The sequence below is a fragment of the Leptodactylus fuscus genome, chromosome 8 (assembly GCF_031893055.1).
Source record: "Leptodactylus fuscus isolate aLepFus1 chromosome 8, aLepFus1.hap2, whole genome shotgun sequence".
NCBI lineage: Eukaryota > Metazoa > Chordata > Amphibia > Anura > Leptodactylidae > Leptodactylus > Leptodactylus fuscus.
In genome coordinates this window covers 26,525,423-26,540,757 of record NC_134272.1, presented here as the reverse complement: position 1 = coordinate 26,540,757, position 15,335 = coordinate 26,525,423, and the positions used below count along the sequence as shown (strand labels likewise).

The 15,335-nt window shown below is 42.3% G+C and overlaps 1 protein-coding gene across 9 annotated transcripts in view; it reads left to right on the top strand.

Moving 5' to 3' along the window:
• Window positions 1-14,138, top strand: part of MAP2 (microtubule associated protein 2) — a 155,299-nt gene extending 141,161 nt beyond the window's left edge. For 7 of the 9 annotated variants that reach the window (XM_075284931.1, XM_075284930.1, XM_075284933.1 and 4 more), the window contains 5 exons: window positions 1,528-1,871; window positions 6,218-6,310; window positions 7,368-7,449; window positions 10,648-10,760; window positions 12,271-14,138. In XM_075284931.1, the coding sequence (XP_075141032.1) occupies window positions 1,528-1,871; window positions 6,218-6,310; window positions 7,368-7,449; window positions 10,648-10,760; window positions 12,271-12,486 (848 nt within the window). In that variant the 3' untranslated portion in view covers window positions 12,487-14,138. The remainder of the gene's footprint in view (window positions 1-1,527; window positions 1,872-6,217; window positions 6,311-7,367; window positions 7,450-10,647; window positions 10,761-12,270) is intronic. The other 2 variants (XM_075284934.1, XM_075284932.1) reach the window with 2 other exon arrangements.
• Window positions 14,139-15,335: the final 1,197 nt, after the last annotated feature.

Below are 15,335 nucleotides of genomic sequence, written 5' to 3'. Positions count from 1 at the left end.
TGAGAGGTCATGATGGGGAAAACAATGGTGAACAGGTCACAAACAGGAACAATGGTGAACAGGACTAAATGGTGGTGTAGGAAGCAGACAGCTTCCTGCTCCACCATTGTACTCAGCTATGTCTGTATCCTCCAAACAGAGATAGGGTAGTGGGACATACTCCCCCAATACCTGGGACAGTGAGACAGCACCCAAAATCCAGGACTGCCCCACTGCTTTTGGAATTGTTGGAGGTAGGAAGAGAAGATATAGGACTTATAATAGACATAGAGAGTTGGACTAGCCGGGCAACCAAGGTAAGGCAGGATTGAAGGGAAGCAAGAGTGTGGCAGAGGAGGATTTGGCAATATTCTAGCTGGGAGAAAATTGAAGCATGGATTACCATTTTTGTTGATGGCAAATGGTAGTAAGGGCTTGGATGTCTGGTTTGAAAGACAGGGCAGAATCCAAGGATACTTCAAGGCAATGGACTTGTGTGGAGACATTAACTACAGTGAAGCAGGGGAAGAAGGGGCAGTTATCTGATAGGAGGCCAACTTTTCCACCTGTTTTTTTTTTTTTTTTAAATATAGATTGTGAGCCCCACATAGAGCTCACAATGTACATTTTTCCCTATCAGTATGTCTTTGGAATATGGGATGGAAATCCATGCAAACACGGGGAGAACATACAAACTCCTTGCAGATAGTTTTATGCCCTTGGCGGGATTTGAACACCAGCACTCCAGCGCTGCAAGGCTGCAATAGAGCTAACCACTGAGCCACCGTGTGGCCCCTTGCACCTGGTTTGTTACTGGGAAGGGTGGTGTAAATAAGTTGGACACCACCATAGGAGAATACAACCAGAGAGCTTGTGGCAGTAGGTATCAAATATGTTTCTGTGAAACCCAGAAAAAAAACAGTTCCAAAAAATGGAGAATTTGTGAATGTAGTCAGGTTTATTATGGACAAAATGTGCATCCAATAATGCTCAGAAGATATGCAGTGGGAAAGAAGATGTCAGGAAGATGAGATGAGAATCTAAGGATTCTATGGAGTCACAGGATTCAGTGATAGGATGGAGATATGATAGTGTAGATTTGCTGGGGAGGGGGTCAGGATTAGTAGATAAATCATCAACAGTAAGGAGAAGCAGAAACAGGGATAGTAGGTGTGAAGAGGATAAGGGATTGAGGTGGCTGCGTGCTTTTAGAGGAAGGTTTTAATGTTTAGACATTGAACTGTGGAGAAAATCACATGGGTAAATGGGATGATAGAGATAAATAGTTCACTACTGGGCCACTGACCATTAAATTTAAAGATATAGGTTATGCCACATGGTGACTTTGACCAGGACTCCCATGAATAACAGATTAACCATGAACAGCACACCACCCACAAATTTTGGGTGCCCACTGTGAATATCACAGACCTTACACGTGAATAAGGCCTAAATCTGTCCATACACTTTAGATTAATGTGAGCTGAATTGACTGATTTCGGAAGATGGTCCAACCATCTGTACCATTTTGTCTTACTCATTATATAGGGTCTGAGCCAATTTGGAGTCGAACAGGAAAGAGCGGAACATCTACTCCTACTACACCAGGATCCACTGCTATTACCCCAGGAACGCCACCAAGCTACGCTTCCCGAACTCCTGGAACACCAGGCACACCAAGTTATTCTCGTACACCCCGCACTCCAGGAACTCCAAAATCTGCCATGTATATAGCCTCTGAGAAGAAAGTTGCCATCCTAAGAACACCTCCCAAGTCTCCTGCTACTCTAAAGCAGATGCGAGTTATGAGTCAACCCCTGCCTGACTTGAAGAATGTAAGGTCCAAGATTGGATCTACAGACAACATTAAATATCAGCCTAAAGGTGGACAGGTAAGAGCATATACAATAGAGAAATATACAAACATGTGTCTGGCCACCACAGAACGTGTTCTAGTAATGTATAACATATGTCTTTGAACCCTGTTTTGCATTGTGATGGATTAAAACTCAAGATCAGAGCTTCTATGTTTGACAGTAAAGCTGGCAATACACATTATATATATGTAAGCTGAACCTGCCGATTTGCCAGGACTGTCTACCCATTTAATAGGCATATGGGTCACTCAACTTCCCCCTGACTGCAGCTATTAAAGAAGAGAAGGGTTGGGCATGCTGAATTTCAACATGACCGATCCTTTTGTTTTCAAAGAGATAAGCTGCCACCACAGGTATCAGGCAGGAGCTTTCTCTCTTCTACCTGAACGTATGCATACTGTGCCATACATACATGTGTAAGGGAATATCAGAAGATAAAGCTATGGGCTTATCTCATGTGTATGGCAAGCCTTGGTTAACACAGTTGAAGAAGTCGTATCAAGATTTCCTTCTGTTGGATGATTTTTTTTTTTTTATTTCAGCTGCTAGAAACATCATTAAAAACCTAGTTTCGTAATAAAAAATTAATTTTCCTTGAAAAATGGATAATTTATTGAAGAAAGGTTATGAGATTTAGAATAAATGCTAAATAGAGATGAGCGAACACTGTTCAATCGAATAGATATTCGATCGAATATCAGGCCGTTCGAGGTATTCGATTCCTAAATCAGGTGACCTCCAATTTATACGAATGGTGGATTTAACATTCGGTTAATTTGAGACTGTGAACTAGACAGGGATAGACGTACAGGCAGGGTTAGCTAGGGATTACCTGTATTTAGGTGGGAATGTTACTCACACAGCTCTTTGGGGCTCTTTGGCCGTGTGCTCAGCTCGGCTGCATCTTCGGTGTAGACGAGCTGAGCACATGGCCAGCACTGCTACATCTCGGCATAGGAATGCATTGACCAGCGTTGATTGGCCGAATGCCATACAGAGTACAGCATTTGGCCAATCAACGCTGGTTCTGCCAGAGGAGGCGGAGTCTAAGATCAGTCCACAGCAGTCTCCATTCTGGTCCGATCTTAGACTCCGCCTCCTCACAGACGAGCCTCCGGCAGAACCAGCGTTGATTGTCCGAATACTATACTCTGTATGGCATTCAGCCAATCAACGCTGGTCAATGCATTCCTATGGGAAAAAGTCAGCTTGCGCATATCGCAAGCTGACAGGGATCCCGACGTAATACAGTAACTTGGGCATGTTAGATGCCCCCAGACATGCTTCCCCTGCTGTCCCAGTTGCATTCCAGGGTGTTGGCATCATTTCCTGGGATGTCATAGTGGATTTGGTGACTCTCCTGAGTCGAACATTGGGATCCCCTGAAATGAGCATTTTTTCCCCATAGACTATAATGGGGTTCGATATTCGTTCGAATAGTCGAATATTGAGGGCCTATTCAAAACAAATATCGAATATTTTACTGTTCGCTCATCTCTAATGCCAAACAGATCATTTACAAATGCTTCAAGGCATTAGAAATACGGTATGCATGATTGTAGCTATAGCTAAAAGTGCAAATAATTGATACAAGGCATCACAGTTATAACGAAACATTAAAGGGAGTCTATCACGTCCCCCAAACATACTCAACTGTCACTACCATATTATAGAGCATATTACGATGACAAACAACATAGCTGTGTTATGTATGAGATAATGGGTGCCCTGGGAGAAGGCCTTTAGCTCTTGCCACTCAGACCCCTACCATCTTCAGTTTGCACTACCGTTGATCCTCCAACTGCTATGACATCACTCATCCTAGTTGAACAACAAGAGCAGTGCTCCCAGGGCTGTAGTTCCGCCCCCAGTGCACCAACGGTCTCATTTGCAAGACTTCAAAGTTGTTTTTCTCCAAATCTACAAAAGTGCCATACATAAAACAGGTGTATTGCATTTCACTGTAATATCATCTGTAATGAGGGGTAGACATCCGACTTAAAAAAGATTGTTTTTGTAAATTCATTGCATGATGTATTCTGCACTATTCAGGATTTAATTACAATATAGGCTTGTACTACTGTCATATTGATATGCCCTCCCCTACATGTACAGTGTATGCAAGGAAAAGCTCCCAATGTATAATACATAGGCCCAGGGATGGATTCATTGCCCATATGTGGGAAGTTATCAAAATGTTCACGTCAGAAATCTGGCGTAAAAATTGGAGAATGTTCAGCGTATGACCAAAGATGTTCCACTTTGTCCCTTATCAAACAGTGCGCTGAATGGGGATCAAGGTGGTCTGGGTCGGGGATGTCTCAGCTTGACAGGTACTAGTTTAAGTTATATCTGAAATCTGCTCTAGCCCCGATTAGTGTAGATTTAAATTTTGGCATAGATTTCAATTCAATGGGAGCATCAGCTAGCTCCAGCCCTCCCAGTGAAGTGAATAGGGACAGACTTGCATCTGCGTCCATCAAGGGTGTAGTTGCCTTCACTGTGCATTCACAAGAGACATCAACTAGGATTGGTGGGGGTCTCAGTGCTCAGACCCCCACTGATCAGCAATATATCTTCTAACCTATGGATGGAGAATAAATATGATTTGTGACATAATACCTTTAAGAGGGCTAAGCTTCATAAAGCATACAGTTATAAATAAAACTTTTCATAAGTGAAAGGTGCAAGTTAATATATGAAACTTTGTAATACATCTTATTAAAGAAATATGTTTTCTTCTCCACTTTTTAGGCATTTGCTTTCTCCATATTAGTCTATGAAGAGGGAAGGGGGATTATAAAAGAAATTCAGATGATTGCTGGTGTTACACTATGCAGTTCATTGCTTTTTAATGCCGCTAGGTTGTAAATAAGAGGCTTAGAGTGCACAGAATGAGGCAATTAATCAAATAACTAGGATTCTACTCCACCACTCCCTGCTCTATAGAGTTGTACGTCTGAGGCTGAATACGGAGACAGATATATAATGTAAATAAGCTCCATAATTGGGAATGGAAACAGATCTCCCTAATAAGCTATATTACAATTTTTTTTTTCACCTGTACTATTTATTTATGCTCATAACTGGAGGTAGAATTTAATAATTCTGGTTCAACTCACGCTAGTAGAGAAATTGCTTAAGAATAAAAGAGGCCTACCATGCAGTTTCATTTTCTTCTATTTATATTGTTTATTGCATTACATCATAACTTGTATGATATTTGCTACCGGGCAAATGGAATCCTATGGAAATTCTTAGGCTGGAGCTTTCCCTGTTGTACGTGCGAAACATACAGCACATCGCCAATACGACATGAATAGGACTTTATGGTCTGTTTAGCCTGACAAGCACAGAAGATAATAAGGAAAGGATGTCCCTAGGAGTGTTCATTCCCTGTCATTTCATACTCCTTTGCTGCATATAAATGCTACTTTATGGAGATGAACAAATCACCCGTGCCCAAACATTTTGCATTTGTTGCCAGCACATTGCCTGTTTACACGGGTTGATGCGCTGCTCAGAGTATTGCCTCTTTTATGTTGCATTACAGATGTGATCAACCCAACAAACGCATGTTTGCTCATTGGTCAGGTCATAGTTTGTACATTTACAAGGGACAGTTATCAGGAATAGCTGCCCAGATAATGGGATAAATTATTGCACATGCAAAAGGGCCTGTAGTTGTGATCCTGTAATGGTATCAGTTTATAGTAATTGAATAAAGTGTATCTGTTATGACCCTTTCCAGAATGACATTGATATTGAGCCTGCTGGGAGACTTCTGCCTAGAAACCTACAAACATGTGAATACTGCCTAAGGCCGGGTTCACACAATGTATTTTGGCACGTAATGTGGCACGTAGACGGCGCGGGAGCTTTTGCGGACCGTATACACTCCCATTGTTTTCAATGGGAGCCGGTACCGTATACGTGGCGCTATTATGCCTACGTGCCACATTACGTGCCAAAATACATCGTGTGAACCCGGCCTAAGGCTACAGATCTCAGGTCTGCTGCAGGATGTCCATAGATCTGGCAGCAAACCCACTTGCCTCAAAAAAAGCTGAAAACTAGCAATAACTGATATGCCGTAGTGTGCAGATAGGATTTGTCTAAATCCTACTATAGATCACAGTAGATTAGCCACCAGCGATTTCGCAGAGGCTACCCACTGCAAACTCACCATATGTGTCCCCAGGTTAACCCACCAAACTACCAATGTCTGTGTGATATACAAACCTTATGATAGCAAGCCTCGGATTTCTTCCTCTGTGTCGGATCATCCTATGGTAGCAGTAAGCATTTTGCTGCTGCCTTTTCTCATGAGAACACAATTTTTTGCCTCCTGTTCCTTTTAGGTTAAAATCTTAAGTGAGAAGATTGATTATAGTGGTGTTACGTCTCGTTGTGGGTCCAAGGATAACATCACTCATAATGCTGGGGGAGGTCAAGTAAGTAAGGGTGTACTTTGTGATGGGATCTCCTCCAACACTTCCTTGGTGCTCCTACTAAAGGTCCTTAAGGCTCTACCCACTTTTTACCACGTTTTACCTTTCAGCACCTGTTCTGTGTCTTGTGTCTGTCTCTTCAATGTTCACTTTTCTAGCTTGGCCACATGAGCAGGCTATTGGGTGGAATATAGAGTCAGCACATACATGAAGCAGATAATAGTACGTGTATGTGGCGACCTACGGCTGGCTAGAAGAATGGAGATAGCCCCATCTGGACAACACCTCCTCATATCATAGCTGCCTTGTGTTCAGCTGATCACCATGGATGGGGTTGTTTAAATCCCCATTGATCAAACCATAATTCCCAGGAAAATCTTCCGGTGGTCACAAATATCTCCCATAGAAATCATGAATGGGACAATATGGTCACCCCGACTGCCAGATTGGTAGAAGCTCCCTGCTCTGGGTAATAGAGGATGTTCCAGTGTTGGTTACCCACATTCACATACCCCTTTTAGGGTTAGGCCCCACGTAGCTGGCTGCAGCAAAAGAGTGTTGCAGGACAAACTGCGACAGAAACGCATTTCAGTTTTTCCTGCATTTCAAGCACAGCCAAACTGTGGGGTTTACGTCATGTGGGGCACTGGCCTTTCACTTACAATTTAAGAACATGTAAATATGGTTGGGGTGACACCAAATACAAAAATGGAAGTATGGGTAATGGGAAAGAAAAGAGGTGTGAAGAGAAGCCTAGGATGCTCCCGATTATTGTAGTGTCCTAACCTTAGAACCTTAAGAAAGCTCAAGGTCAAATAAATTCCTTACTCCTATGTTAATCCTTTGTATCTTAACCACTTCTCGCACATTAACCACTGTCTGATGAATATAATGTGACTACTAGTTTTGTAACCTCCTGCACCACTGACCTCTGTCTGTGTTCACTACCACTATGGCATGAATCAATCCTTGACTATTTTTTAACTATACGGCTTCGCTTCCAGGGTCAGCCAGGTTTACTTTCCATATATACATTATTTTCTTTGTTCTATTGTTACAGATCCAGATCGTTAGCAAGAAGATTGACCTTAGTCATGTAACATCAAAGTGCGGGTCCCTGAAGAACATCCGCCATAGGCCAGGTAAAGAGATTGTTTCCTACCCTATAACCAATTATCTTACTATGAATGGTAACTGATTAAATCCATCATTGCATTGTAAGATCAGCAGCCAGTTGTATGCTATTAATCCCCATTGTATGCTGACTGGTGGATGTACCAATCTAAGAACAGTCGTACTCAATGCTCCTCTCTACAACCTCTCTGCATGTGCAACACATTTCTAGATAACCTGCATGTACAACGTTGTTTGATAGGTGATCCAGTTGTCTTCAGACTATTGTCAGCAAAGACCAGTTCCTCTTTTATCCAGTTCCCGTTCCTGTGATACTTACTTCTGGCCACCTTGTTCCTTGGCTAGACTACCACCCTGTTGCTTGACTCTGATTCCTTAATTCCTATATTCCTGTTCCTGGACACTAGTTTATCAAAGTTCTCCTGATTCTAATTTGGAGTGCCTCTTGGTTCTAACTAGAGATGAGCGAACACTAAAATGTTCAGGGTTTGAAATCCAATTCGAACAGCCGCACACTGTTCGACTGTTTGAACGGGTTTCGAACCCCATTATAGTCTATGGGGGGAAAAAATGGGGGCTCGTTTCAGGGGTACGCAACATTCGATCAAATTCTACTTACCAAGTCCATGAGTGAGGGTTCGGCTGGATTCTTCTCCCTGTGCAGCGTCCCCGTGTCCTCTTCCGGCCTTGAATTCACTCTGCTAGGCATTGGGCCTGGGCAGAGTGAATTCAGAACGGATGACGCCGCGAGGACGCTGCGCAGGGAGAAGACTTCTAAAGGTAAGAGAAGAACCAGCGTTGATTGGCAATTTATAGCATTCTGCCAATCAACGCTGGTTCTGCATCGAATCTTAAAGAGGACCTTTCACCACTTTTGGGCACATGCAGTGTTATATACTGCTGGAAAGCTGACAGTGCGCTGAATTCAGCGCACTGTCGGCTTTCCCGATCTGTGCCCGGTGTAAAGAGCTTACGGTGCCGGTACCGTAGTGCTCTATGGTCAGAACGGCGTTTCTGACCATTAGCCAGAGACGCCCGTCTGCCTCGCGTCGCCAATCACGCTGTGCTGTGGAGCGGGGAGGAACGCCCCCTCCCTCTGCTCAGACAGCTCGTCCATAGACGAGTATTATCAGGAGAGGGAGGGGGGAGTTCCTCCCCGCTCCACAGCACAGCGCGATTGGCGCCGCGAGGCAGAAGGACGTCTCTGGCTAATGGTCAGAAACGCCCTTCTGACCATAGAGCACTACGGTACCGGCACCGTAAGCTCTTTACACCGGGCACAGATCGGGAAAGCCGACAGTGCGCTGAATTCAGCGCACTGTCAGCTTTCCAGCAGTATATAACACTGCATGTGCCCAAAAGTGGTGAAAGGTCCTCTTTAACTTTGAACAGCTAGTAGTACTCGATCGAGTACAAGTATTTTGAATACCATAGTATTTGATCGAGTACTACACGCTCATCTCTAGTTCTAACCTGTTCCAACCTGGTTCTAGACTCCTCCCAGTTGTGACTTACTTCTCTTTCTGGCCACATTACAATCTGCTCTACCTGGCTCTGATCCTTGGCTCTTTCTCTAACTTTTCTCCAGCTTCATCCTCCCACAGCCAACCTTTGGCTTTGTTCTTCACTATTTTGTAGTTCCTGTTTCTGGCTACCAATTGATGTCTATTGTATGGACCAAACGCCTGAGGATCTCCCTTCAGCAAAGTCCAGGGTTCAGGGTTAAAACAGGGGATTTCTAGATCAAGAGAATATGTTGGTACTGTATAAGCAGCAGGAACTAATATTTCAATGATCAAGCATACAGATACAGAGTCCATATGGGACAGTGTAAGGGTCTTTTGAAGAGTTGGGACAAGTACTCTACAAGGGATAGTTAAGGTGATTGGCGCTTGGGGCCCCACAGCAATGTTGAGAAGTGGGGCCTGTAAAATGGAGATATTCCTTGGTCTGCCTCTACAAACTTGACATACTCATTTAGTGGTTGTAGAACACAACCTCACAAGGTGAGCCCCAAACCCCTTGGGAAACCAGGGGATCCGGGCCACATTGTTCCGCACAGGAAGTACTTCTTTCTGTTTTATTTATACTAGATGTCATTTCAGTCTCTCAATGTGTCTGTATACTACTAGGCTAGGTAGCTTGTTAAATAATCTTACAAGAATTATCTGCTGTCTGTACACAGTCTAAGGTTGTATACGGGGACGTAACTATAAAAGGCACAGAGGTAGTAGATACCACCAAACCCTGAAGCCTTAGGGGGTCCATAGGTCTCTTTACGGTACAATAAAACACCAGTATTATGTGACAGGCAGCTTCAAGTTTCGCCACTGCCTATATATTAAGTATATGACCAGCATTAGAAAGGCAATTGATCATCATTTTAGATACAACCACAAGAGACCCATTAGGCCCATTCTCAGCAGAGGCAAATTGATTGACACAGGGCATATATAATAGTGCTGCGGTGACTTGCGGGGCCATGGTTGCTGGACAGCTTACCTTTAATAGCTAGATGAATAGATGGTGGTCGCTGACAGCTGTTAGTAAAGAAAGAAATAGGTTGAGCTCATTTAGAGTACGCTGGAGACTCCGACTGCCAATCTAAACAGCGAGGGTATACATCATTACTTAAGTGTTCTAGTCTAGCCAGCTATCATTACGAATGTCTTATCTGGGTCAGTAACAGTGAAGATCAATGACAAAGGATAAAGTTATCTTAATGGTTAATCTATGTAAAAATCATAGTTATGAGTGTCCAGGTAGTTTATATTTGTCCATGGATTGAGAAGCCAAAGCATGTCAGCAGAACACAAATTAATTATCTAAATCGTCCGCCTTATAAATATGTATGGGAACCATTAAATAAGTGCATGGGAGGTGAACTGCAATAGCACAGCAAGGCAATACACAGTGCATGGAGCTGTCTGCCTCCGGACTCCTACACTGTGGGACATACAGCTCACATGTGGGGGTGCCAGGTGTTGCAACCCTGCCAATCTGATATTCATGACATACCCCAAGGAAAGACCAACAATAGCCAGTCTCGGAAACCCCTTTAACTGTATGCACTACTTGTATAGTCAAATAAATTACAACAAATTGTTTGGGGGTTGCTACAAGAGAAAAGGATTTCAGTGAAATATAATTGACATTAAACTTTTACCTCTGTAAAGTAATATTACTTCTATCTGTATTCTTTGCAGGTGGTGGAAATATTAAGATTGAGAGTGTTAAACTGGATTTCAAGGAAAAAGCCCATGCAAAGGTTGGCTCACTAGACAATGCGCACCACATTCCTGGCGGTGGAAATATTAAGGTGAGAAATGCTACTATCTAAGTAAATACTCTAAGTCATAGCTACCACAAGACTGAAACTTTCCTAGAGCAATGTAAGAGGAAGATCTATGGTACTCTGTATAGAAAATATATCAAGCCCTGCATGAGAATATTTTGGTGTGAAAAATTCACAAAGTACCCCTTTTGGGCTTCTGGGTGCAAACATTTAACATTTTAAGGGGGCATTCACATTACCGCCACTGTCCACCCCGTGGTTACCAGGTGGAGAGGCCTCATATGGACACCAGTGGTCACCTTTAAAGGGGCTCTATCACCGGGAAAAGTCATTTTTAACTAATCACATCCTTGCATAGCCTTTAGAAAGGCTATTCCACACCTACCTTTACTATGTAGATTGCCTCAGTGGTTTCTGAATAAGTGCATTTTTATTCATATGCTAATGAGCTTCCAGCCAGCACAGGAAGTTCCCAGCAGCACTGTCTCTGCCATTATCTCCTATGTGTGTGTGCAAACAAGAAGCTGAGTCATCATCATCAGCAGCAGCCTGTGCTGTGCTCATAGGAAACAACAGGAGAGGAGTGCACGATGTATCGTGCACCAGTCTAATTAGCATATGAATAAAAATGTTCTTATTCAGAAACCACTGAGGCAATTTACATACTAAAGTTAGGTGTGGAATAGACTTTCTAAAGCCTATGCAAGGATGTGATTAGTTAAAAATGACTTTTCCTAGTGATAGAGCCCCTTTAAAAAAACAATCAAATGAATGGGTTTTAAAGCTGACCACTGGCAAACGTTCCCTGTCCAGTTTCCCTGGGGTTTAGGACTTAGGACGGAAATCCCTGTACGGAAAAGTGGCATTAGTGTGAACGACCCCTAAGCCACTCACTTTTGAAAAGTGAGGCCAAATTTACCGAATGCAACTTTTTAAAAAGTTGTATTAAATATTGCATACACATTCCAGTAGGGGGTGATGTAAAACGTAGAGGAATATCTCAGGACAGAAGGTTTAGACTTGTGTCAAATTTAACAGTGGCCCAGTATTAGTAATAGTGCGAATTTAGTACAGTCTTTAAATGCTCCAGAGTTATCACAGTGGCTGATGCTGGACGATAAATCTAGTGTCTCTGTACACTGTCTAGTCTACATTTATACTTCCTTTTAGTTTGCTTACTTTGAGACAGAATTTTATTATATGATCAGGTTGCATTTAAGTCATGCCCCCTCGAAAATTTTTAGATCAAACTAAATGTGCCAATGTGCAACAAGGTGCACCAAAGATGTTCCATATTTACATAACAGTGTCTAGTTCTAACCACAATAGTAAACCTGGGCATTGTGTGAAATTTGATCAACTTGGTGTTAATTGGTAATGCTTATTTGGTTTTTAATGGGTCTTTTGTCCCCTACAAATATGTTTCAGCTGCTGGTCGTAGCAGCCAATCACTGTCCACAAGAGTGGTGACATCATCGCCAATATTGGTCATATTGCTGCTCAATAAACTAATACCTTTCCTTTTCTTCGACAGATAGACAGCCAGAAGTTGCATTTCCGAGAGCAAGCCAAGGCCCGAGTTGACCATGGTGCTGAAATAGTCACGCAGTCTCCAGGTCCTTCTAGCATTGCCTCTCCACGGCGTCTCAGCAACGTCTCCTCTTCTGGAAGCATCAACCTGCTAGAATCGCCACAGCTTGCAACTCTAGCAGAAGACGTCACTGCAGCTCTGGCCAAACAGGGCTTATGAATGTGTTATACCTTTAGCAGTGTATGAAGTTAATCTTAATAATAATATTAATAATGAAATATTTACGCATGAGCTCTTGGCAGGATTTGGGCTCAAAGCAGGTGTCACATTCATTACTTTTCAGATCCTTTTACACTATGAGCAAATATCACATAATGCCAAACCTATCCACGAGTAGGTTCTTCATTGTATACATCATTTTCTGAGTGGAGGTGCCAGATTTACCCATTATGTTCCTGGCTGTAAAAAAAAAAAAAATCCTAGGATAACAGTAGACAGATAGTAACTGGTCATACTTTGTCACATTCCACAGGAATTAGAAGACCAAATGTCACATATTAGGATACTTTCCAAGCATCACTCAAGTCCTTATCACTGCTCTTGACTAGTCTTGCATGGAGCCCTACAATACTTGGTGTTATTTCAACATGTGCCTGCCAGCCACCCGAACAAAGTTTGCATAAGAGCCATGTCCTGTTAGAGCGGCTGCTCATCCTCCTGTTCAGTTCAGATAGTGGTCAAGCTCTTTGTTCCATCCGACCCCCAATCCCCATAGGCTAATAAACCCATTGAAGCTTTCTGCTGTGCGAAAGGCTGAGGAGCAACAAGTTTAATGAAGACGACAAACACTCACCACTATCCAACCTAAAAAAACAAACAAAAAATCTTGCTAGCGTACAGTGGGTCATGCTTGTACAATGGGAGACAAGCTCCCTATTGGAGGAAATGGGGAGCAGCATTGAAAGGGAGCAACTGTCAACATAACGCACTTATTTTATGACTAGTATCTGTATATTGAATGGTCCATCCGCTACTAGAATGCCTGCTTTGCTTTGTAATATTGTGCACTGCAGACCTTCCGAGCAGCAGAGGCCATGAACAGAAAACTTTAGCTTTGTGCATAGGCAAACATTTCCAACACCTTTTTTCCACCCGTTTGATACAGTATTATTAATCTAGATGTATATATATTTCTCTGTGGCCATGTTTTCATTCATTCTCCCAAAAACCTTTTCATATACTTGAAGAAAAATTTCCATTTCTTACTCACAGTATCTGTGTCTATTGCACCATTTGGTAAAGCAGTTTTAGGTAGGCATAATTTCATATTAGGAAAGCTTCCTTTTTTTCCTATGTAAAAAATGCAAAATTTAAAAAAAAAATAATAATGTGTACTTAAAGAAATTCAGATAAAACCACAGTAAAGCTCTTTAGCATGAAATTGCTCTGTTTGGGGTCTTAAGAAGCATTGACTGCTTTGATTTTCCCTTTCTAAGCTGGATTGCTCCAAAAATGAGCTGTTTTTGTCGATGACTGCTTTTTTCTTGCTCCTCATTTCGAAAGGGCTGAAGTGTGAGTCGATTTTTAATCCTAAAGGTTCCTGTTTCTTTTCCATGTACAAAGATGCGGTCGCAAAGTGTTGCTGAGTTTTATTTTCTACTTGCTAAAGTTGAACATTACTCTGAATCTGGGTTGGGGGTGGTATACGGGGTATACGGGATGTAGCTGATATATTCTGAGCTGGTAACTATTGCACTTTTACTCACTTACATTGCTCAGATCGGCAGAAAAGGGCTAGTGAGGATTCACTACTGGAGATGTCTTTAAGATAAGCAAACCCAAGACGTTGTCAGCTGTTACTATATTAAATCAGACGTAGAGTTGAAAGACCTATCATCCAGATAAAGATTTCTTCAAGCTTCTATTGATATCGAGGCTTACTACTGAAAAAAACAAGTATTCACTTTTCTGCACTTTAGTTAACAATTACGTTCATTTTGCCTTTTGTTTTTTACAGCAAATGAAAGTAAGAGCCAAAGTTACACAGTCAGCCCAAGTACATCAGAAATCACTAGGAACAGGTTAACAAATTGTGAGATAAATAGAGATTCGGAGATCTAGTATGTTTTGTGTATAGGATAGAAGACGTTACTTAGGCTAGCTGACAGCTATATCTCCTGACCTCCTATAAACATGCATGCTCAACATTCATGTATTCTGAATGGTTTGGGGGTAAGTGTTGCTAGACACATTAGGCAGTGGCTTATGTCCCCTACAACAATAGGATTGGGCTATCAGGGGAGAGTCGGGAGGTCTACATACACGTTAGATGCTTGGCCAATCCAATCGAAATCAGAAGGTTCGGCCTTCATCTTCAATATTAGTCACCTTTTTAAAGCATCTTGTAAAAAGAACATCAGGAAACCTCCAGAGCCCTAACTTATGGTCTTCAGTCTGTCATGGCTGAGATGAGAATACCCATTTTCCCGACCACTGGAGGTGGTTTGGATTACAGAAATAGCTGACTATGGCTGTTCTACGCTGTTTTGCTAAGCCTATACTGTTTGTGTTACTCCCGCTGTAACTACACTGTTTCTGTAGCTCACATTGACTGCCATGGAAGTTATGGAGAGAGTGTAGCACAGCCGTGTTCAATTGTTTCCAAAACTCCCAACCTAGTGGCCCAGTAGGAAAAGGACCAGACATGGACCTGCCGGGAAACCAAGTCTCAGGAATTGCACTTCCACCACAATTAAATTTGAATTGGCTTTATTTAGCAAAACAACACACTACGCGTTTCAGGCTTCACACATCCCTGTTGGCCCAGGACTTCAAGGTGTGTATTGCCCTGGGATGGGAATACCCTTTTTATGCCCCCTCATTGTTTAAATGCTAGAATACTTTCATTTGACCAAATGTAAAATTCCAAGTAAAATTTATTTGTATTTGACAAAATTGGGCAACAGAGATATTAGAATAATAAAGTTACAATGAATAATTTGAGGATTTACTTGCTGTTCCCCTTAGTTATCCCCCTTAGTTAGTCCTATTAACCAGTCATTTTACAG